This window comes from Procambarus clarkii, chromosome 65 (genome assembly GCF_040958095.1).
Source record: "Procambarus clarkii isolate CNS0578487 chromosome 65, FALCON_Pclarkii_2.0, whole genome shotgun sequence".
Taxonomy (NCBI): Eukaryota; Metazoa; Arthropoda; class Malacostraca; order Decapoda; family Cambaridae; genus Procambarus; species Procambarus clarkii.
The window spans coordinates 14741613-14766440 of NC_091214.1; the positions used below are offsets into that span (position 1 = coordinate 14741613).

The window sequence follows — 24828 nt, forward strand, 5'->3', positions numbered from 1 at the left end:
CCTAGTAGCCAGAATGTACTTCTCGGCCAACTACGCAAGGCCCGATTTGCCTAATAAGCCAAGTTTTCCTGAATTATTATATTTTCTCTATTTTTTTTCTTATGAAATGATAAATCTACCCATTTCATTATGTATGAGGTAATTTTTTTTTTATTGGAGTTAAAATTAACGTAGATATATGACCAAACCTAACCAACCCTACCTAACCTAACCTAACCTATCTTTATAGGTTAGGTTAGGTAGCCGAAAAAGTTAGGTTAGGTTAGGTAGGTTAGGTTAGGTAGTCGAAAAACAATTAATTCATAAAAACTTGGCTTATTAGGCAAAATGGGCCTTGCATAGTAGGCTGAGAAGTGCGTTCTGGCTACTAGGTACAACATTATATATATATATATATATATATATATATATATATATATATATATATATATATATATATATATATATATATATATATATATATATATATAATGTATATATATATATATATATATATATATATATATATATATATATATAATGTATATATATATATATATATATATATATATATATATATAATGTATATATATATATATATATATATATATATATATATATATATATATATATATATATATATATATATATATATATATATATATATATATATATACACAGTATACATATATATAATGAATGTTGTTAAATATGACCGAAAAGGTAAGATTAATAATTCTAACACAAATTTTCTCAATATTTCTTAGGTGTCTTTTCACTGCTGATGGTAATTGAAAAATCAATTCTCCAAAATTCATTTTTATTTCTAGTCTGATGCGACGCCTGAACGCGTTTCGTAATAACTTATTACATTTTCAAAGACTTTAGTTTACACACACAACTGTAACCTGTAAACACGCAAATTCATCCATACTTATACTCGCATTTGGGTGAGGTGATATGGTACAACAGTTCTGGGTGAGGTGATATGGTACAACAGTTTTGGGTGAGGTGAACAAACTTGTGAAAAACACAAGACGAAACACGAAACTATGGGTAGTAATTGGATATGAGAACATAAGAATGGAAGTAACTGCAGAGGGCCTATTGGCCCATACTTCCTCTTGATGCTTCTATATTGGTTTGGAGTCTTGAAGTGGGTAGAATATAGTTGTGCATTAATTAGCTGTTGTTGACTTTTTGATGGGTAGTGCCTCGCAGACGTTGAGCCTCCTGCTATCGCTGTATCTATCGATGATTTCTTTGTTGTTTGTTAAGATTTCTCTGGTGATGGTCTGGTTGTGAGAGGAGATTACAGTGGTACCTCGTTTTAAGAGTTTAATCCATTGCTGGAGATAGCTCGTATTCCGAAAACTCGTAATCCGAAGCTAATTTCCCCATAAGAAATGATGGGAAATGAATTAATTCGTTCCGGACTACCCAAAAACCTCACTTCAAACTAAATTTTATACCTAATTCATCTAAATAAACCTACAAAACTATGTTCAAGTTAATACTTACCCTTGCTGATGACTGCTATAGGCATATGGAAGATGGTGAGGAGGAGGAGGAGGAGAGGTGTTACTGTTTGGAAGGGGAGTCCCCTTCCATTATAACATCAGGCAGCGAGGACTTCACTGGTGTGCACTCTCTGGCACGTTTTGCCTGCATACCACTAGGACTTGCTTGTCTTACTAAGAATCTGTCTAAAGACACTTGTTTTTCCCTACATTTTAACACTTGTCTGTAGTAAGACATCACATTGTCATTTACAAGGTCAATGCAATGGCCTGCTACAGCTTTATCTGGGTGAGTTTTTTCAACAAAACTTTGCAGTTCTTCCCATACTTCACACATTTTCTTAATGAAAAAGGGATATCCTCTATTGCCTCTATTCACAGCTATTTTCTTAGGTTAAACCTTATCACTGGCTTTCTTGAGACCCATGGCAAGATATATAATAACAATTATGCTCAAATGGCCCAAAAAAAGACAAAAAACTGTAAAACCTTGTGAAGAATTCAGGGAGGATAGTCACTGGGCGCGAGGCACTGGTAAACTGAGGCGCGATCACCGTGCCACCATGCGCTAGTCGGCCTGTACGAGTATCAACACCCTTGTCTTCTGAGGCAATCCTCGCCTTCCGAGACAAATTTTCCAAGCAAATCCTACTCGTATTTCGAAAAACTCGTATACAGGATCACTCGTATTCCGAGGTACCACTGTATATGTTCCTTTATGGAGACCTGTTGTTTATGCATTGTTAATCGCCTGGAAAGAGACGTTGTTGTCTTGCCTATATACTGAGTTCTTTGGGGCTTACAGTCCCAAAGTGGGCATTTGAAGGCATAGATAACATTGGTTTCCTTCAAGGCATTCTGCTGTGTCTAGAGAGTTTTTCATGAGTAGGTTGGCCGTTTTTTTGGTTTTATAGTAAATCGTCAATTGTATTTTCTGATTTTTGTCTGTAGGGATAACGTTCCTATCAACAATATGTTTCAGGACCCTTTCCTCTGTTTTATGAGCTGTCAACAAGAAGTTCCTGTAAAATAGTCTAATAGGGGGTATAGGTGTTGTGTTAGTTGTCTCTTCAGAGGTTGCGTGGCATTTTACCTTTCTTTTTATCATGTCTTCAACAAAACCATTAGAGAAGCCGTTGTTGACTAGGACCTGCCTTACCCAACAGAGTTCCTCATCGACTTGCTTCCATCCTGAGCTGTGGCTGAGAGCACGGTTGACGTAAGCATTGGCAACACTCCTCTTGTACCTGTCTGGGCAGTCCCTATTGGCATTGAGGCACATTCCTATGTTTGTTTCCTTAGTGTAGACTGCAGTGTGGAAGCCTCCGCTCCTTTCTGTGACTGTTACATCTAGAAAGGGCAGCTTCCCATCCTTCTCCAACTTGTAAGTGAAACTCAACACAGAATTCTGCCCAAATGCCTCCTTCAGTTCCTGTAGACATCTGACATCAGGTACTTGTGTAAAAATGTCGTCAACATACCTGCAGTATATGGCAGGCTTCAAGTCCATGTCAACTAAGACCTTCTGCTCGATGGTACCCATGTAGAAGTTCGCAAACAGGACACCTAGGGGAGAACCCATGGGGGACCCCATCTACTTGCTTATACATGTACCCATCTGGGCTCAAGAAGCGTGCCTCTTTAGTACAAGCTTGGCGTAGTTTCCTTAGTATGTTTTCTGGTATGTCAAGAGGAGTACAAGCCTCCTCTTGAGGAGTACTTGTACCATGTACAAGTTTGCGAATGGTACATGAGTACCATCGAGCAGAAGGTTTTAGTTGACAGGACTTGAAACCTGCCATATACTGCAGGTATATTGACGACATTTTTACACAGGTACCTGATGTCAGACGACTGCAAGAACTGAAGGAGGCATTTAAGCGGATTTCTGTGTTGAGTTTCACTTACGAGATGGAGAAGGATGCGAAGCTGTCCTTTCTAGATGTAACAGTCAAGAAAGGAGCGGAGGCTTCCACACTGCAGTCTACACTAAGGAAACAAACATAGGAATGTGCCTCAATGCCAATAGTGACTGCCCAGACAGGTACAAGAGGAGTGTTGTCGACGCTTACGTCGACCGTGCTCTCGGTCACAGCTCAGGAAGGAAGCAAGGCGATGAGGAACTCTCTAGGGTAAGGCAGGTCCTAGTCAACAACGGCTTCTCTAATGGTTTTATTGAAGACATCATAAAAAGAAAGGTAGAATGCCATGCAACCTCTGAAGAGTTAACACAACACAACACATGTACCCACTATTAGACTATTTTATAGGAACTTTTCGACAGCTCATAAAATGGAGGAAAGGGTCCTGAAAGATATTGTTGATAGGAACGTTATCTCTGCAGACAAAAATCAGAAAATACAATCGACGATTTACTATAAAACCAAAAAAACGGCCAACCTACTCATGAAAAACTCTCTAGACACAAAGCAGAGCGCCTTGAAGGAAACCAATGTCGTCTATGCCTTCAAATGCCCACCTGGGGACTGTAAGCCCCAAAGAACTCAGTATATAGGCAAGACAACAACGTCTCTTTCCAGGCGATTAACAATGCATAAACAACAGGACTCCATAAAGGAATATATAATCTCCTCTCACAACCAGACCATCACCAGAGAAATCTTGACAAACAACACAGAAATCATCGATAGCTACAGCGATAGCAGCAGGCTCGACATCTGCGAGGCACTACACATCAAAAATTCAACAACAGCAATCAACAGCCAATTAATGCACAACTATATTCTACCCACTTCAAGACTCCGAACCAATATAGAAGCATCAAGAGGAAGTATGGGCTAATAGGCCCTCTGCAGTTTCTTCCATTCTTATGTTCTCATATCCAATTAATACCCATAGTTTTGTGTTTTGTCTTGTGTTTGTCACAAGTTTGTTCACCTCACCCAAAACTGTTGTACCATATCACCTCACCCAAATGTGAGTACAAGTACTGTATGGACAAATTTGCATTTTTACAGGTTACAGTTGTGTGTGTAAACTAAAGTCTTTGAAAATGTAATAAGTTATTACGAAAGGCGTTCAGGCGTCGCATCAGACTAGAAATAAAAATGAATTTTGGATGCTAAGAGATGCATTATATTTACCTTTGATAATGTTAACAAGGGTTAGTTTGAATGGTCATACGAGGTTCCGTGCTGCCGGATATGTAGCCAGGGATGAGGTGAAGGTGAAGCACCTCACTTACGGGCCAATGGGCCCATTGTAGCTTACCAGTCACCTATGTTTCCGTGTTGGTCCATGTTCTGGTGTATGTTTTGTTGTGGTTTTGAATACAGCAGTGTGTATAGTGCTGGTTGGCTGTTGATAGTTGTCTTGGTGTGTTTGATGTGTAATGCCTCTCAAATGTTCCGTTTTCTTTTGTCCTTGTATTTGTCGATTATTATGGTCTTGTTTGCCAGAATATTTCTTGTGATGATCTGGTAATGTGTAGAGATTGTATGTTCCATGATAAGGCCTTGACATGCAGGGCCTGAGGCATAGTCTCTACACATAACCACATCATCAAGAGATATCCTGACAAACACCACCAAAATATTTGACAAATGCAGCAACAATAGAAGACGAGCCATTATGCATCAAGCAAGCCAAGGCCACTATCAACAATGAACACCAAATTACACTTTGCCATCTTCAAGAACACAAAACTGCCCCAGCCATCATGGAAACATAGGAGATAGGCAAGTTGCAATGAGCCTGTTGGCCTATAAGTGAGGTTCTTCCCCTTCATCTTATCCTTGGCTATATATCTGACAGCACAAAAACGTGTAACAGTTTGAAGTCTGCCTTTGATATTGTTAACAAGGGTTAATGAAGTACATCTCAATGTAAGGCCTTAATACAATTGTAAAATGAACTTTTGGACAGTTCATTTTTAAACTTCTTTCTCAAGTGAAGAAAAACATCAGAAAAATAGAGAAGATTTATACCAGAGTCATTGATCAAATCAAATTAGATCAAATGTTTATTCAGGTACATACATACATACATACAAGATGAGTTACAAATATAATGTAGGATTTCTAGACAGAGATAGTGTACATACAATGCCTAAAGCCACTAATACGCACAGCGTTTCGGACAAATCTCACCCTTTGTTATATTCAATAATATATGTCCACAAGAAAGACTACTACAAAAATATACTAATAGATATCTATGACCCGATCGGGATTCGAACCTACATTACCAGGGCTCACCCCACTGCCGTACCCAGTACGCTAGAGGGGATTTATTGGTGTGGGGATCATTCAAGCTTTCTCTCACACACAAAGACACTCACACACACATACACATACATATAATGTGTGTTTGCAAGTATTTTTCATGAAAATATGGAATTATGGAATCAATCTTTAGAACCTGCAGCTCTTGTCATATTTTTAATAATTACATTTTTGTAGTCAATTTCCTCTATGGTCATATACTGGCTACATGTATTGTTCAAGACTTTCAGTTAATTCTTTAGTCAAGAATGAGAATTACAGTACATTTTAAAATGTAAAATGCAAATGCTTTTTCTGCATTGACAGGATACTGCTGATAGCTATGGCTACTTTATGAATTGCATATCATAACACCTGAAGTAAAATTCAAATTTCACTCAAGAAATAGAAGCCATTCTCTTCATTGGCATAAACAAAGGATGAGACCTCTCAGTTTCATTCAGTTTAGATCAGCAATCAAATTGTAAATCAACAGAAAGCTGATATTTTGAACAGATTGGTTTAATAATTCATTTTGTGAAAATTTCTCAAAGGCCCAAGATCATCAATTCAAGGACTGTACACTGTCATTTTCAGAAGTAGCATAATACTTGAGTAAAAAAAAAATACGATATTTAATGGCATGAATCGTTACTTTCTGAGTAGCCACTTGGATCCTTCACAATCCAGCACCAGGGTACACCCAGGACATTGATTATATGTCACACTCTAGTTGATTTTTGCCCCACCATGACAAAAAACTTTTAAAATACAGTAGTCTTGTCACATGTTTTAGGAGAGACAGTGTAGAGCTGACTACATCAGTCCACCACCACCATAGCAACTACTTGCTATAAAAAAAAAAAAAATCTACCACTCAACCAGTTATTGGGAGTACCAGGAGAACCCTCTTTTAAATACCAGTTCTTAAACTACCTAACATCTGACCACAACCAGGGGTAACACTAGCTAAATGACAGGGTCAAAAAGAGCAAATAGCACCATTCAAGCTCAGGTCAGCAAAGCATACTCTGGAGGTCTGGACCTCAAAAGTGGAAATGGGAGCAGCTGAGTGGTCACTCAGAAAGGAGTGTTTCATACCATTTCATGCTGTTTCTGAGCAAGGCCAGCTCAATTGCTGCTCATGCCAAATCTCTAGAGCAAATATTTCAGAACCTATGCATAAATAGGACACTTACCTTCAGTCAGCACCAGTAGAAGGACCATAGGGCTAAAGGTAAACCAGAGCCAGCCACTGGTCCTTCCCCATCAAGAGTCGTCAGCATGAAGCTGGGTAACCCAAGACAACACACCACCACAGAAGCTGTGGGAGATGTAGGAAATAGTAAACGGCAATATCTGGTTTGACCTCCAGGGATCCCAAGCCCTGATTATAGAGCAGGACACAACCAAGAAAAATGTGACGAGAGTCGCAAACTTTCCAAGATCGCGATCCAAGGTCGACATGAGACTGTCACAGCTTTTCTGCAGCATTTGTGAGAGGCAAGCTATGGCACATGGGGCCATAGCTCGAGGATTCAAAATAAGCGTGCCAGAGCTTATGATAGCATGAGAAGCTGACAGTCAACAGTGTCATCACAGAACAAAGTATGCTAGACAGAGGTGCAAAGAAACTACCTGAAATATATTAGGGCTTAATGAAAGGCAGATTTTTAATTCTTTGTCAGAAGGCAGGTGACTGCAACCAAATATAACTATTGCCAGGACTAAACACCAAGGAACTAAGATACCACTTCAAAACATTGAGCTTAAGAACCCAATGACCAATGGCCATAGCTAATAAATAGCCTTTAAGGAAATGTTTTCAATAAGAGGAACCACCATAAACTGAGGACAAAGTCTAATGCCAAATAAAGCACTTCAATAAGACTCCAAGAGTACATGTGCAGGACAGAGACAGAAGAACATCTGACTCGGCTTGATGACAGGATCAGAGTAAAGATAAATCCCAAAACCTATTATCTCCAAAAGTGCTGACCTACAAGAAGATATAATTTTAGGCACGAGACAGTAGATGACAAACACGAGACAAAGAACAAAACAAATGCAACAGAAATGAATGAAGTCTTACCCCCCATACATGTAAAAGTGTAATTGTCTTAGACGCTCAAGATGTGATGATTGGTGGAGAGTCAACTTGAGTCAGGCTTCAATCTAGGAAAGTTGAAGGACCAGAAATGGTATAAGATGCAGGAATTCAAAGAGAAGGGCTGGGAACCATAGCTGAACCATATACTTGGGATTCAGCAGGAGAATGTATCCCTTAATGCTCTCCAGCTTTGTCATCATCCTGACTGGAGCAGAGATAATTGCCTGACGCTGGCCAGGTGCTGTTGTTTGGCACTGCTGCCTGGTGCTGTTGCCTGGCACTGCTGCCTGGTGCTGTTGCCTGTCACTGCTGCCTGGCGCTGTTGCTTGGCACTGCTGCCCGGCGCTGTTGCCTGGCGCTGCTGCCTGGCACTGCTGCCTGGCACTGCTGCCTGGCACTGTTGCCTGGCACTGCTGCCTGGTGCTGTTGCCTGGCACTGCTGCCTGGTGCTGTTGCCTGTCACTGCTGCCTGGCGCTGTTGCTTGGCACTGCTGCCCGGCGCTGTTGCCTGGCGCTGCTGCCTGGCACTGCTGCCTGGCACTGCTGCCTGGCGCTGTTGCCTGGCACTGCTGCCTGGTGCTGTTGCCTGGCACTGCTGGCTGGCGCTGTTGCCTGGCACTGCTGCCTGGCGCTGTTGCCTGGCACTGCTGCCTGGCACTGCTGCCTGGCGCTGTTGCCTGGCACTGCTGCCTGGTGCTGTTGCCTGGCACTGCTGCCTGGCGCTGTTGCCTGGCACTGCTGCCTGGCGCTGTTGCCTGGCACTGCTGCCTGGCGCTGTTGCCTGGCACTGCTGCCTGGCGCTGTTGCCTGGTACTGCTGCCTGGCGCTGTTGCCTGGCACTGCTGGCTGGCGCTGTTGCCTGGCACTGCTGCCTGGTGCTGTTGCCTGGCACTGCTGCCTGGTGCTGTTGCCTGGCACTGGTATCTGGTGATATTGCCTTGCCTGCTGCTTGGCGCTGTTGCCTGGTGCTGTTGCCTGGCGGTGCTGTCTGCCGCTGCTGCCTGGCACTGGCCTGGTGGTGGCCAGGTGCTGTTACCTGGTGCTGCTGCCTGGCACTGGCCTGGTGGTGGCCAGGTGCTGTTACCTGGTGCTGCTGCCTGGCACTGGCCTGGTGGTGGCCAGGTGCTGTTACCTGGTGCTGCTGCCTGGTGCTGTTGCCTGGCACTGGCCAGGTGTTGTTGCCTGGCACTGGCCAGGTGTTGTTGTCTGGTGCTGACCCAATGCTGGCCAAGTGCTGTCGTCTGGTGCTGACCAAGTGCTGTCGTCTGGTGCTGGCCAAGTGCTGTCGTCTGGTGCTGGCCAAGTGCTGTTGTCTGGTGCTGGCCAAGTGCTGTTGTCTGGTGCTGGCCAAGTGCTGTTGTCTGGTGCTGACCAAGTGCTGTCGTCTGGTGCTGGCCAAGTGCTGTTGTCTGGTGCTGACCAAGTGCTGTCGTCTGGTGCTGGCCAAGTGCTGTTGTCTGGTGCTGGCCAAGTGCTGTTGTCTGGTGCTGGCCAAGTGCTGTTGTCTGGTGCTGACCCAATGCTGGCCAAGTGCTGTCGTCTGGTGCTGGCCAAGTGCTGTCGTCTGGTGCTGGCCAAGTGCTGTTGTCTGGTGCTGACCCAATGCTGGCCAAGTGCTGTCGTCTGGTGCTGGCCAAGTGCTGTCGTCTGGTGCTGGCCAAGTGCTGTTGTCTGGTGCTGACCCAATGCTGGCCAAGTGCTGTCGTCTGGTGCTGGCCAAGTGCTGTCGTCTGGCGCTGGCCAAGTGCTGTCGTCTGGTGCTGGCCCAGGGCTGTTGTCTGGTGCTGACCCAATGCTGGACAAGTGCTGTTGTCTGGTGCTGGCCAAGTGCTGGCCAAGTGCTGTTGTCTGGTGCGGACCAAGTGCTGTTGTCTGGTGCTGGCCAAGTGCTGTTGTCTGGTGCTGGCCAAGTGCTGTTGTCTGGTGCTGGCCAAGTGCTGTTGTCTGGTGCTGGCCAAGTGCTGTTGTCTGGTGATGGCCAAGTGCTGTTGTCTGGTGCTGGCCAAGTGCTGTTGTCTGCTGCTGGCCAAGTGCTGGCCAAGTGCTGTTGTCTGGTGCTGGCCAAGTGCTGTTGTCTGGTGCTGGCCAAGTGCTGTTGTCTGGTGCTGGCCAAGTGCTGTTGTCTGGTGCTGGCCAAGTGCTGTTGTCTGGTGCTGGCCAAGTGCTGTTGTCTGGTGATGGCCAAGTGCTGTTGTCTGGTGCTAACCAAGTGCTGTTGTCTGGTGCTGGCCAAGTGCTGTTGTCTTGTGCTGGCCAAGTGCTGTTGTCTGGTGCTGGCCAAGTGCTGTTGTCTGGTGCTGGCCAAGTGCTGTTGTCTGGTGCTAACCAAGTGCTGTTGTCTGGTGCTGGCCAAGTGCTGTTGTCTGGTGCTGGCCAAGTGCTGTTGTCTGGTGATGGCCAAGTGCTGTTGTCTGGTGCTAACCAAGTGCTGTTGTCTGGTGCTGGCCAAGTGCTGTTGTCTGGTGCTGGCCAAGTGCTGTTGTCTGGTGCTGGCCAAGTGCTGTTGTCTGGTGCTGACCAAGTGCTGTTGTCTGGTGCTGGCCAAGTGCTGTTGTCTGGTGCTGGCCAAGTGCTGTTGTCTGGTGCTGACCAAGTGCTGTTGTCTGGTGCTGACCAAGTGCTGGCCAAGTGCTGTTGTCTGGTGCTGGCCAAGTGCTGTTGTCTGGTGCTGGCCAAGTGCTGTTGTCTGGTGCTGGCCAAGTGCTGTTGTCTGGTGCTGGCCAAGTGCTGGCCAAGTGCTGTTGTCTGGTGCTGGCCAAGTGCTGTTGTCTGGTGCTGGCCAAGTGCTGTTGTCTGGTGCTGGCCAAGTGCTGTTGTCTGGTGCTGGCCAAGTGCTGGCCAAGTGCTGTTGTCTGGTGCTGGCCAAGTGCTGTTGTCTGGTGCTGGCCAAGTGCTGTTGTCTGGTGCTGGCCAAGTGCTGTTGTCTGGTGCTTGCCAAGTGCTGGCCAAGTGCTGTTGTCTGGTGCTGGCCAAGTGCTGTTGTCTGGTGCTGGCCAAGTGCTGTCATCTGGTGCTGGCCCAGGGCTGTTGTCTGGTGCTGACCCAATGCTGGCCAAGTGCTGTTGTCTGGTGCTGGCCAAGTGCTGGCCAAGTGCTGTTGTCTGGTGCTGGCCAAGTGCTGTTGTCTGGTGCTGGCCAAGTGCTGTTGTCTGGTGCTGGCCAAGTGCTGTTGTCTGGTGCTGGCCAAGTGCTGTTGTCTGGTGCTGGCCAAGTGCTGTTGTCTGGTGCTGGCCAAGTGCTGGCCAAGTGCTGTTGTCTGGTGCTGGCCAAGTGCTGTTGTCTGGTGCTGGCCAAGTGCTGTTGTCTGGTGCTGGCCAAGTGCTGTTGTCTGGTGCTGGCCAAGTGCTGTTGTCTGGTGCTGGCCAAGTGCTGTTGTCTGGTGCTGGCCAAGTGCTGTTGTCTGGTGCTGGCCAAGTGCTGTTGTCTGGTGCTGGCCAAGTGCTGTTGTCTGGTGCTGGCCAAGTGCTGTTGTCTGGTGCTGGCCAAGTGCTGTTGTCTGGTGCTGGCCAAGTGCTGTTGTCTGGTGCTGGCCAAGTGCTGTTGTCTGGTGCTGACCAAGTGCTGTTGTCTGGTGCTGGCCAAGTGCTGTTGTCTGGTGCTGGCCCAGTGCTGTTGTCTGGTGCTGGCCAAGTGCTGTTGTCTGGTGCTGGCCAAGTGCTGTTGTCTGGTGCTGGCCAAGTGCTGTTGTCTGGTGCTGACCAAGTGCTGTTGTCTGGTGCTGGCCAAGTGCTGTTGTCTGGTGCTGGCCAAGTGCTGTTGTCTGGTGCTGACCAAGTGCTGTTGTCTGGTGCTGGCCAAGTGCTGTTGTCTGGTGATGGCCAAGTGCTGTTGTCTGGTGCTGGCCAAGTGCTGTTGTCTGGTGCTGGCCAAGTGCTGTTGTCTGGTGATGGCCAAGTGCTGTTGTCTGGTGCTGGCCAAGTGCTGTTGTCTGGTGATGGCCAAGTGCTGTTGTCTGGTGCTGGCCAAGTGCTGTTGTCTGGTGCTGACCAAGTGCTGTTGTCTGGTGCTGGCCAAGTGCTGTTGTCTGGTGCTGGCCAAGTGCTGTTGTCTGGTGCTGGCCAAGTGCTGTTGTCTGGTGCTGGCCGAAGTGCTGTTGTCGGGTTCTGGTGCTGGCCAAGTGCTGTTGTCTGGTGCTGGCCCAAGTGCTGTTGCTGGTGCTGGCCCAGGCTGTTGTTGGGCTGGGCCAGTGCTGTTGTCTGGTGCTGGCCAAGTGCTGTTGTCTGGTGCTGGCCAAGTGCTGTTGTCTGGTGCTGGCCAAGTGCTGTTGTCTGGTGCTGCCAAGTGCTGGTTGTCTGGTGCTGGCAAGTGCTGTTGTCTGGTGCTGGCCAAGTGCTGTTGTCTGGTGCTGGCAAGTGCTGTTGTCTGGTGCTGGCCAGTGCTGTTGTCTGTGCTGGCCAAGTGCTGTTGTCTGGTGCTGGCCAAGGGCTGTTGTCTGGTGCTGGCCAAGTGCTGTTGTCTGGTGCTGGCCAAGTGCTGTTGTCTGGTGCTGGCCAAGTGCTGTTGTCTGGTGCTGGCCAAGTGCTGTTGTCGGTGCTGGCCAAGTGCTGTTGTCTGGTGCTGGCCAAGTGCTGTTGTCTGGTGCTGGCCAAGTGCTGTTGGTCTGGTGCTGCCAAGTGCTGTTGTCTGGTGCTGGCCAAGTGCTGTTGTCTGGTGCTGGCCAAGTGCTGTTGTCTGGTGCTGGCTGTTGTCTGGTGCTGACCAAGTGCTGTTGTCTGGTGCTGGCCAAGTGCTGTTGTCTGGTGCTGGCCAAGTGCTGTTGTCTGGTGCTGGCCAAGTGCTGTTGTCTGGTGCTGGCCAAGTGCTGTTGTCTGGTGCTGGCCAAGTGCTGTTGTCTGGTGCTGGCCAAGTGCTGTTGTCTGGTGCTGGCCAAGTGCTGTTGTCTGGTGCTGGCCAAGTGCTGTTGTCTGGTGCTGGCCAAGTGCTGTTGTCTGGTGCTGGCCAAGTGCTGTTGTCTGGTGCTGGCCAAGTGCTGTTGTCTGGTGCTGGCCAAGTGCTGTTTGTCTGGTGCTGGCCAAGTGCTGTTGTCTGGTGCTGGCCAAGTGCTGTTGTCTGGTGCTGGCCAAGTGCTGTTGTCTGGTGCTGGCCAAGTGCTGTTGTCTGGTGCTGGCCAAGTGCTGTTGGTCTTGGTGCTGGCCAAGTGCTGTTGTCTGGTGCTGGCCAAGTGCTGTTGTCTGGTGCTGGCCAAGTGCTGTTGTCTGGTGCTGGCCAAGTGCTGTTGTCTGGTGCTGGCCAAGTGCTGTTGTCTGGTGCTGACCAAGTGCTGTTGTCTGGTGCTGGCCAAGTGCTGTTGTCTGGTGCTGGCCAAGTGCTGTTGTCGGGTGCTGGCCAAGTGCTGTTGTCTGGTGCTGGCCAAGTGCTGTTGTCTGGTGCTGACCAAGTGCTGTTGTCTGGTGCTGGCCAAGTGCTGTTGTCTGGTGATGGCCAAGTGCTGTTGTCTGGTGATGACCAAGTGCTGTTGTCTGGTGCTGGCCAAGTGCTGTTGTCTGGTGATGGCCAAGTGCTGTTGTCTGGTGCTGGCCAAGTGCTGTTGTCTGGTGCTGGCCAAGTGCTGTTGTCTGGTGCTGACCAAGTGCTGTTGTCTGGTGCTGGCCAAGTGCTGTTGTCTGGTGCTGGCCAAGTGCTGTTGTCTGGTGCTGGCCAAGTGCTGTTGTCTGGTGCTGACCAAGTGCTGTTGTTTGGTGCTGGCCAAGTGCTGTTGTCTGGTGCTGGCCAAGTGCTGTTGTCTGGTGCTGACCAAGTGCTGTTGTCTGATGCTGGCCAAGTGCTGTTGTCTGGTGCTGGCCCAGGGCTGTTGTCTGGTGCTGGCCAAGTGCTGTTGTCTGGTGCTGGCCAAGTGCTGTTGTCTGGTGCTGGCCAAGTGCTGTTGTCTGGTGCTGGCCAAGTGCTGTTGTCTGGTGCTGGCCAAGTGCTGTTGTCTGATGCTGGCCAAGTGCTGTTGTCTGATGCTGACCCAATGCTGGCCAAGTGCTGTTGTCTGGTGCTGGCCAAATGCTGTTGTCTGATGCTGACCCAATGCTGGCCAAGTGCTGTTGTCTGGTGCAGGCCAAGTGCTGGCCAAGTGCTGTTGTCTGGTGCTGGCCAAGTGCTGGCCAGGTGTAGTAGTCAAACAGGGCAACAGAAAGTTTGGCAGAGCAATAATTGGAAATGTTCCCTGCTGCACCAGAGTAAATTATCAACCAGCTCAGAATGTGCCAAGACCCTGGCCTGGCACCAGCAAGCTCTTGTCTAAGGGAAAGATGGAGTGCCATAGCTCACAATGACTCCATCTGATTTAACAAAACGACAAAAAGAGAGCTGGGCCTTTCTTGGAGCCCAGCTAGTTTAGGGTATACTCACTAAAGGAGTACTTGATATGTATTAATATACTATATATGGATAGTGAAGCTGACTTGTGTAAGTTGGCCAAGAGGTTTTAGAGTCATTAAGGTGGATAAGAGACATTATAGGCATATCTTTTGTCATGTTGGAAGGACATGGTACTGGGAATATGTTTATTGTATTGGAATGTGTTGTATAATAATTCAAAAGTACTGAATGTTTTTGTAATAGACTTTGAATTGTCTATCACAAAACAACAACCACCACTAGACTAAGACGAAAGCAACGTACAGTAATAGCATTCTATCATTAGCAATAGCCTAATTAACAATCTATTAGTTATTTGAGTACGAGTGTAATGTTATATACAAGGATTTAATATTGTATGTTGTAAAACAGGAAACCAGTGAAAGTACTGTATTATTGTTCAGTACTATAATGCATATAGTTCGTCATTTATACCTTTATAACCACTGTTCTGATACATCATTGTACTCATTTAATCATCACATATTTGTTTACTTGGTATGAGTGATATTACACATTTTTTAAGTCTAATATGGAACTAAAATAAGTCCAAAATTGCCGAGACCCACATGGAACCACTCAACCACAGGGGCAGTACCATGTGGCTCTTGGACACCTTGGACCTTTGCTCAAGTGCCACATTACTCGTAAAAAAATTGTATTTGCCGTTTCACGCCATTGTGAGATTCAGTATGATTGATATTTTTAGCATAAATATTTTCTTTTGTTTGGCAGGTCCCCCATCAGTGCACTCGCCTCACCTGGTGCACAGTGGTGGTAAAGTAACAATAACAACATCAGGTGCGCTACAGCCTGTAGTTAGAGCGCCATCTATAGAGTCTCTATCTAGTCACGAACAACACACACGTGCAGTTGTCTCGCCACACCCACGAGAAGGTTAGATGCCCATCGACATCTTGTGTATCCGTGTCTCCTCCACTCTAGATCCTCAATGAATTTAATGCTGCTATAGCAGCTGAAGGAATTATCAATAATTAGTTCACTGGATTAGTGAGTTGGCCAGCTAACCCTGGATGCCTATACAATATAGAGGCACTATCTTGAAAGATTTGTTTGGCTATATTTTAGCCTCCTCTCTCTCCTTTAACACGGTTTTTGGTTACAACGACATTCCAGCGCCACGTAGTGGGCTGTCACACCTTCTCAAACTTGACATCATCTTACGACCACTGGCATATCTCATTTCTCACAATGTTCATGCTCTCCTCCTGCTTCTAGTCACTTTGCTATTTCTCACATGAAACAGAATATTCACTTTCATTTAGCATCAACTGGAGACAACTGCATCACTTGTGTGATAGCTAAACTAATATGGATATTATGTTTTATTTAAGTGTGCAAAATGTTGCTATAGTGTTATGTGTAACATTTTGATATGTAGATTCACTATACTGTATATGTTTACTGTATATGTTTACTGTATATGTTTACTGTATATGTTTACTGTATATGCACTAAGTGTTTGGAGAAGATCCTGCATGGCACCCTACTTTAAAAAGTGGGAAGTTATTTATTTTCAGTAGATATAGATAGTGTATTCATGCTTTTAATAGCACCAAATATGTAAAGTGTCGTAATGTCTCTGGAAGAACAACCATTAACAGTTGCGAACAAAGCAAACTTTAACATGGAATGGCACATGCCTTGTTTTACATTAAACAAAAATGTATGGAATGTTTTAGAAAACTTAATGAATAATTGGTGTGTATAAACTAGTTTATGTACATATGAATGCATAATTGACTGAGTATATGTATTTGTTTTAGGAGCTATTGCATTTTGGTTGCCTTCTTATGTAAGACTTTGCTTATATCCACTGAACATAATTCATGACAATCAGACAGGAGTACATAGGGAAATTCTCAAGCAGTCTCAGCAGGGTCATTATATGTGCCAGAGAGTCACTCAAGATAATCTCATCACAGCCCAGAATGACTAAGTGAGGTCAGGCTGTGTAAACATTTTCCCTTGGGCATCACTGCAACCACACCCATCAACAAATTAACAGACCCTACAGAAAAGACGAGCAGCTGACAGAACCCATATCCCCAAATTCATAGAAGATCCCGACACCTAGAAAGTTGGCAAACAACCAGGAACTAAGCCACGAAGAAGGCACACAACTAAACCCTTCCCCATCCCCCAGCACAGTGACAACTGAGGGCAAAGAGTAATGATAGTGAAACAAAAAAGGCAGTCAAGGAGAGCACAGGAAAGTTCATCAAGACAAACCCCGAATGAACATACTGCAAGAGGGCCAGGTACCATCCCGGCAAGAAGGCCAGGTACCATCCCTGCAAGAAGGCCAGGTACCATCCCTGCAAGAAGGCCAGGTACCATCCCTGCAAGAGGGCCAGGTACCATCCCTGCAAGAGGGCCAGGTACCATCCCTGCAAGAGGGCCAGGTACCGTCCCTGCAAGAGGGCCAGGTACCATCCCTGCAAGAGGGCCAGGTACCATCCCTGCAAGAGGGCCAGGTACCATCCCGGCAAGAAGGCCAGGTACCATCCCTGCAAGAGGGCCAGGTACCATCCCTGCAAGAGGGCCAGGTACCATCCCTGCAAGAGAGCCAGGTACCATCCCTGCAAGAGGGCCAAGTACCATCCCTGCAAGAGGGCCAGGTACCATCCCTGCAAGAGGGCCAGGTACCATCCCTGCAAGAGGGCCAGGTACCATCCCTGCAAGAGGGCCAGGTACCATCCCTGCAAGAGGGCCAGGTACCGTCCCTGCAAGAGGGCCAGGTACCGTCCCTGCAAGAGGGCCAGGTACCGTCCCTGCAAGAGGGCCAGGTACCATCCCTGCAAGAAGGCCAGGTACCATCCCTGCAAGAAGGCCAGGTACCATCCCTGCAAGAGGGCCAGGTACCATCCCGGCAAGAAGGCCAGGTACCATCCCTGCCAGAAGGCCAGGTACCATCCCTGCAAGAGGGCCAGGTACCATCCCAGCAAGAAGGCCAGGTACCATCCCTGCAAGAGGGCCAGGTACCATCCCAGCAAGAGGGCCAGGTACCATCCCAGCAAGAAGGCCAGGTACCATCCCTGCAAGAGGGCCAGATACCATCCCTGCAAGAAGGCCGGGTACCATCCCTGCAAGAAGGCCGGGTACCATCCCTGCAAGAGGTCCAGGTACCATCCCGGCAAGAAGGCCAGGTACCATCCCTGCAAGAGGGCCAGGTACCATCCTGGCAAGAAGGCCGGGTACCATCCCTGCAAGAGGTCCAGGTACCATCCTGGCAAGAAGGCCAGGTACCATCCCTGCAAGAGGTCCAGGTACCATCCTGGCAAGAAGGCCAGGTACCATCCCTGCAAGAGGGCCAGGTACCATCCTGGCAAGAAGGCCGGGTACCATCCCTGCAAGAGGTCCAGGTACCATCCCGGCAAGAAGGCCGGGTACCATCCCTGCAAGAGGTCCAGGTACCATCCCGGCAAGAAGGCCGGGTACCATCCCAGCAAGAGGGCCAGGTACCATCCCGGCAAGAAGGCCGGGTACCATCCCTGCAAGAAGACAGACAAAATAGACAGAGAGGCTCTCTGTAGAACACACCCTACAGCAGGGTGGGAGCCCCTAAGGCCTCCAGAAGCCCAGATATTTGAAATGCCGAACAAAAATTGCAATACTGTATTCTTGTGCAAGAGGTCAAGCTAAACCTCTCCTCACCATGCCAATGGTAGCATACAGTTGGGTGCAAACAACAAGGGCACCAACATAGCCTAACAGCCAAGCACCACACAGAAAGCCCACTTTGAACTTCAGTCAGTGAACACCATGCAGAAAACAGTGCCAGAAGCACTGCACATGGAAAGAAGAGGCAGGATCCTAAAATAGTGAGCAATGGCAGCTGAAGGACCAATGAGCTCAATGAAGCCCACCCCACAACACTTACAAGAAGGGTGTAACTGGAGACAATCTTGCCTGCTATACCAGAAACTGCAGCCAAAATTACAGGCCCGCATCACAGTCAACAAAAATATCTGCAAGGACCAAACACCCCACAACAGTGATCCAATGGCAAACCCTTAGCCTCACTGCAAAATGAGAAACATAAGCCAAAGCAGTGAATCAGGCACTGCCACAGACCCTTGAATGGACCAAGCTAAGGGGAAAATGAGGCACACAAGAGACCTAGAATGGCAGGAGACATGAAAAAAAGAAAAGAATCGAAGTAGGGCAACTACTGCTAGCCATGGGATGGCCTGGACCTTGAAACCTCAACCAGGAAGAAGACCTGGACTCAAAGGCGAGGCCTCAGAAGCCAAGCAGGAGCTGAAACAAGTCCAATGCCACATCCAGAGAAAACAAGAAGACGTGCTCACAAAAACAGGTGACCTCAAGGAGTTTACAACCCCCTGGAAAAGACACTAAATGTCAGCAAACTCAGAAGGGAGCATAAAAATCTTCCCTGGGAAGGACCTGTGAGGAAACTAGCAGCACCCACCATGGAACAAACTTCAGGAAGGCTGGGCACCAGGAAATCCAGGAAATGTACTTGAAACTCATACCAACCCATTACCTAATCAAATCAGGTGAAGGAACTCATAAGCTGCCACCAGAATATGAGCCGGTGATGAACCTGCAGCGCACCCGAAGAAGTAAACGCTGTCAGCCCGAACCACCAGGCCCTGCAGAGGAGCCTAAGCACATGCACTATCCAGGCCAAGACCCCTCAAGACTGACTCCCTCCCTGACTAGAACAAGGGCAATATTAGTGGTAACCATAGAAGCAACTCTGGCTGCATGCAGCCAAAGAAAAATAAGTGACTGAGGCACACACAACAGGTCGGCACAAAAACACATGTGAGGCAATAAATAACTTAAAAAAAAAAAAAAAAAAAACTTGCCCCTGCACAGGACAGAGTCCAAGGAGCCATCATTATGACCATCACTTAACTAAATGATGGTGCCTGCACTGCTTGGAGGTACCAGGAGACCCACACCAAAGTTCACAATGTGTAATGTCCCTGGTCTCTTGGGTTGCTGGCGTTGCATCTAGTGGCGAGGCTATGACGCTAACTTGCGGTTGGAAACTGACAATGTGTACATACTGTACCCTCAAAGCTTGCTTATCTGAACTGCATGGGAAGGACCCCCTGCTGGATAAGCAGAATTCTTACAGGGGAAGTCCAAAAATGACCATATTCACTTTTTTTGTACCACAACCAACATAATTCTTATTTCTACACACACACACTATAAATACAAAATATAATTTAAAAGAGAAACTTCAGCTTACCTTGTTGTAGTTTGTATTCCTGTGTGATATTTGTAGATCTTGAAATATGTAGTTCTTAAAAATTTACGTAACCTAATCTCCGATTATCCAAATTTCTGTTCGGATATGGCGAAGTTTGGCAGATAATTATTTGAACCCGATTTTGGCCGGATAACCAAAATATTCGGTTTAGCGGGCTTTGGATAACCCAGTTCATACAGTAGTTTGAATCAGGATTGTAAGTGTTGCTCTAGCAGTTGCTTGTTTATTGAGCTTTACCTTTCTCAAGGTTTTTCCCTTAGTAATGTGGTTGATCTAGTATCCCCACTCCCCCTATGAATTTATTGAGATCAGATTCTGGTCCTGGCCTCCAGAAGGTACTCAGGATTTTTTAGAGTCTGGTGTGATACCTGGGTTTTGGAGGACTCCAGGTGGGTAGCCCAGGGAGATACAAAGATAACCCTTGCAGAAATAAGTGTACTGTACTGAGAAGGTTCCGTCTTGGCTAGCTTTTGATCAGCAGTGAGGGTCGATCAACGTCTCTTCCCTCTTGCCATCAGTGTCATATCATTAACAAAAAAATACAAAATTACAATACAGGGTAATAGAAAATTCATTTAGAATTTTTATTTTATTTTAATTAAACTAACAATCCCTGAATGTAAAAGATAACGGTTTTTATTTTCTGCACATGTGAAGAAGAAGTGATCAGGGGACCTTTGTTGTAGTGCCAGGTGTCATCTGGTAGTGGTTGGGAGTATTAGGTCTCCAGGCAGGTAGTAGGCTGTTAAGTACAGCCCTCTTTGATTAATACTGGGCAATGAGAGATCTTCTAGGGAGTTTTTATGGAATGTTCATCCATCAGTCATTCCAGGCTGGATAGAGTTTATCTCCCAGTGACCCTGTTGTATTGTTAATATCCTGCCAAAACCAGCTTGAAATGTTCCCTGTGCACTGATGCCTAGAATATCTTCTGCCTATCATGGTTCTTCTTCAGGTCACATTGGATCTTATATTTTGTGGCTAACCAAATGCCACGGCTCGGAAAGTGTCTGTGTTTACTCACTACTATAATACTTTGTGTATATTCGCTAAAACAGACTTTTAGGATTGAGTATTAGACTGTGAATCTTGTCGTCCCAGCTGTCAGTTGCCTAATGCAATAACTTCCAATCCTCCCATGTCTAACAATATCCACTATTATGACCATTTTGAATTAGCTTTATATAATTTACTCTAACCCCCTCAAGTTGCTCTAACTTGCTCGCTATCTTTATTTTCATATTTTCAAGACGTTTTTCCTAACATTATAATAGCATATCTGTGGCACTAGTTTTCCTGGCCAGTTCCCTGGAGAACTTTATATTTTGTTATGTTTCCTTTATTCAGTTTTTCCTCGAGTGCGGTGAGAGCGCTCCTGCAGCCTAGCCTGAGGTTAGTCCTCTCAGCCTAGGCATAAGCATTGTTGTATAACTCTGGTAGTTTCTAGATTTGGTTGAATATAGCACAGACTGCTGACTATGTGACTCAGAAGACACCAAATATAAAGTAGACTTTATTAATGGTATTTCACATGTTATGGCTTTATGACATCTAAAAGTGATGCTCAGTGCCAGCTGCTTATATTGAGATAAGATATTGAGTTGAAGGTAGGGTGAAATGACATATAAGAAGACCTTTATTATTTATTGACGCTTTATGATGATGACTGCGCGTCCTGTTGGAAATTTACCTGAATTTACCTAATGGTCACTATCTGTAGTAGCGTCGGTGATAAGGAGCTGGCAGCTAGTCAAAGGTCACCCCACTGTTCCTGACGATTTTTTTTTCTGAATTTTAATCAGACATATGTCTTAGCATTTGCAGCTTTGGTGGGTAGACAATTCCATGAGTGTATAACCATATGGGTGAAAATGCATCTCCTGTTTTCTCTAATACATTTTGGTTTATTGAGCTTCAAGCTGTTGCCCCTTTGCATGTGTTACATCTGACCTTTTAAATAATTGGTCTGGATTAACATCAAGTTGGTTCAGTATTTTATAAATCTCAATGAGATCAGCCCCGTCATGTCTAGTTTGTAGTGTTAGCCCTGTGGCCCTCAACCACTCCTGGCACGAGAGCTAATTCTGTTATTGCTAACAGTCTTTGTTGCTATGTATCTACATTCTCTAATAAATGTATTTATTGAAAGTGTAAGAAGTTATCAGTTATGTATTGATACTTTTCCACAATGTCCTTCTACGTGTCCTAAACGTTTTTTACATGTCCTAAATGTTTTCTACATGTCCTAAATGTTCTGAGAAAGATATGCAGTTATTGCATCACTTTTCATCATACTGTATTATCATTGTCAGACTAAAAGTGGATTAGGGTACTTATGTACGTTTGTTTTCTGCAGACTTTGAACATAAGCTCATTATTGTCTTTTATTAATAGCACGCCTAAGGAAGGCGGTTATATATTCTGTATCGGTCAATGGTCCTACTACAGTTTCCTCTATTTCTCTAGAATGTCAAAAGTCTGCTTCTCCAGATTCCTGACAGCAATTCTGATTTATTTATTTATTTATGTATATATATACACACACACACACACACACACACACACACAAGAAGGTACAATGGGTTTATGAGAGCACATAGCATTGAGGTTTTTACATTCTTGTAAAGCCACTGACACGCATAGCGTTTTGGGCAGGTCCTTAATCTAACAGATAATTTTAAGTAGGTAATCTGTAGCAAAATTGAAAAAAGTGAATAGATACATTGTAAGAAAATTTGAAGAAAATTAGTAGGTACATTTTAGTAAAATTTGAGGATTATCGATAGGTACATTTGTAGCATAATTTGAGGATTATTTCCAGGTACATTGTAGTAAAATTTGCGTTCAACATAACAACTATGATATAAGATGATGGCACTGTCAATGAAGTTATATGGCTTAGGCACATATTTTGGCAGCACATGATACAGTGCAAGTGTGAAACACTAGGTAGAAAGCTATGAGGATGAAATTAGGTACTTTTTGGTGTTTCTTTGAATAAGGTATAAGTTGGGCAGCTTTTTAATTCATTAGGAAGCGAGTTCCATAGACTAGGTCCCTTCATTTGCATGGAGTGTTTACACAGATCTAGTTTGACTCTGGGGATATCAAAGATATATTTATTTCTGGTATGGTGAATATGGGTTCTATTAAATCTGTCAAGACAAAGTTTCAGATCAGGATTTACATCTAGGAACAAGGTTTTGTACATGTAAATGACACAAGAGAATGTGTGGGGTGAGTGTATGTTTAGCATGTTGAGGGATTTAAACAGGAAGAGCTGTGTGTTGTCTGAAAGCAGAGTTTGTTATTGTCCTGATAGCAGATTTTTGCTGGGTGATGATGGGCTTGAGGTAGTTTGCAGAGGTTGAACTCCTTTCACAGATACCACAAGTAAGATAGGAATAAATTAGTGCATAGTATAGTGAGAGGAGAGCAGAGTTAGGTACATAATATCTAATTGTAGAAAGTATACCGACCATTTTTGAGACTTCTTTGGTAATGTGTTGTATGTAGGTGCTGTAGTTGAGTCTCTTGTCTATTTAAAGGCCAAGGAACTTTCCAACCTTTTTATTGCTGATGTTAACATTGTCTATCTGAAGCTGAATTGCATTTGTTGAGTTGCTTCCAAATAATATATAGTAAGTCTTTTTCTATGTTTAGTGAGGGCTTGTTGGTTGACATCCATGAGTGAACTTTTTTCAATTCGTTATTTACAACATTATTTAGCGTGTGTGGGTTGAGGTCCGAGTAGATGAGGGTAGCATCATCACCAAATAGTATAGGTTTAAAAATGTTAAAGACATTAGGCAGATCATTGATGTATATAAGAAATGGGAGAGGTCCTAGGATGCTGCCCTGCAGCACTCCTACAGTAAATGGTAGAGTGGGGGAGGTTATATCATTGATGGCTACATATTGGTGCCTGTCACTAAGGTAAGATCGAATATAGTTCAGGACAAGGCCTCGGATTCCATAATGGTGAAGTTTAAGAGGTAGTTATGGTTAACAGTATCAAATGCCTTTCTCAAGTCATTGAAGAATCCAATTGGGAAGTCATTTTTGTTAAGGGCTGTGTAAATGATATCAAGCAGGTTAATAATTGTATCGCTGGTACACTTTTGGGAGCGGAAGCCAAACTGACAGGAACTTAGTATGTTGAATTATATGAGGTAGGAGTAGAGCATTAATTTCAGCTCATGTCCTGGTGCCCAAATATTTTTTCAAATTTTTTATAATATAGGTAGATTTGATATTGGTCTGTAATTGTTTATGTTTGCCGTATTGCCTTTTTTATGACCTGGCATTACTCGTGTTTTTTAAGGATATCGGGAATGTATGACACACTAGAGATTTATTGAACAGCAGAGCTATGGGTAGTGCAAGGGCATGGGAGGCACTTTTGTATACCATTGATGGTATTTCACTAATGTTCCCAGCTTTGGGTTTTAGTGAGTGATGGATGGACACAACATCTGTTGGGCTGACTGGTAAAAGGAGAAGAGAGTTTGGATAGCTGCCTGTAAGATATGTAGTAACATGTGTCTGGGTCTGTGGGATTTTTATGGCAAGGTTAACACCAACTGATGAAAAGAAGTTATTAAAACTCTGTTGCCGGTTCTAAATCTGTTGCAGGTGTATAATCATCCTTGGGGAGTTTTATCTGATTGATATGTGATTGCTGTTCAGATCCAAGGATGTTACAGATGGCTTTCCATGTACTTTACATGTTTCCTTTTGCTTTTTTGTATCTATACCAGTTTCCACACAAGTCCTACTCTGATTACAGGAGTCATTATTTGAGAAAATATTTGGAGCAGGATGGTGGGATTGAGCCAGCATCCTCAATCATGCCAGATGCACATTGTATCCATGACCCACAACATGCTATAGGTTACACAAGCTGGAGTCCGCCTAGACTCACTAGGTAGGCCATCTTCCTGTTTAGGTAGTACTTATAGTAACAATAAGGACCATTGTACATATATTGATGTAAAAGACAATTAGAAAGTAGAAATCGGTACTATTGCATTTGGACAAACTGGAAAAGATTTTGTACTTTTGTAAAAAAAAATTAACCTAACCTAACCTTCCTAGGCCTAATACACACTATCTGAGGCCTAATATAATAAACTATGAGATATACTAGGCCTAAAAATATTTAAGCTTTTTTTTTTTACTCTATAAAGTGAATAGAACCAAATTCTACTACAGGTATCTAATTGTCCATTACGTTTATATACAATGGCCCACAGTTACAAAAAGTACTATCCAAACAGAAGAATGGGTTCTACTAGGAATGTAGATGCACCAAGCTTGTAGCTCAATGATTTTCTGAGATATATCACGTTATTGTGATTTTATTGCGTATAGTCCTTC

General features: G+C 45.0%; 1 protein-coding gene across 1 annotated transcript in view; it reads left to right on the forward strand.

Moving 5' to 3' along the window:
- Nucleotides 1–24828, forward strand: part of NfI (Nuclear factor I) — a gene marked incomplete in the record, with an annotated part of 283358 nt that overhangs the window by 199702 nt on the left and 58828 nt on the right. The window contains 1 exon segment of the mRNA XM_069309428.1: nt 14913–15074. Within this exon segment, the coding sequence (XP_069165529.1) occupies nt 14913–15074 (162 nt within the window).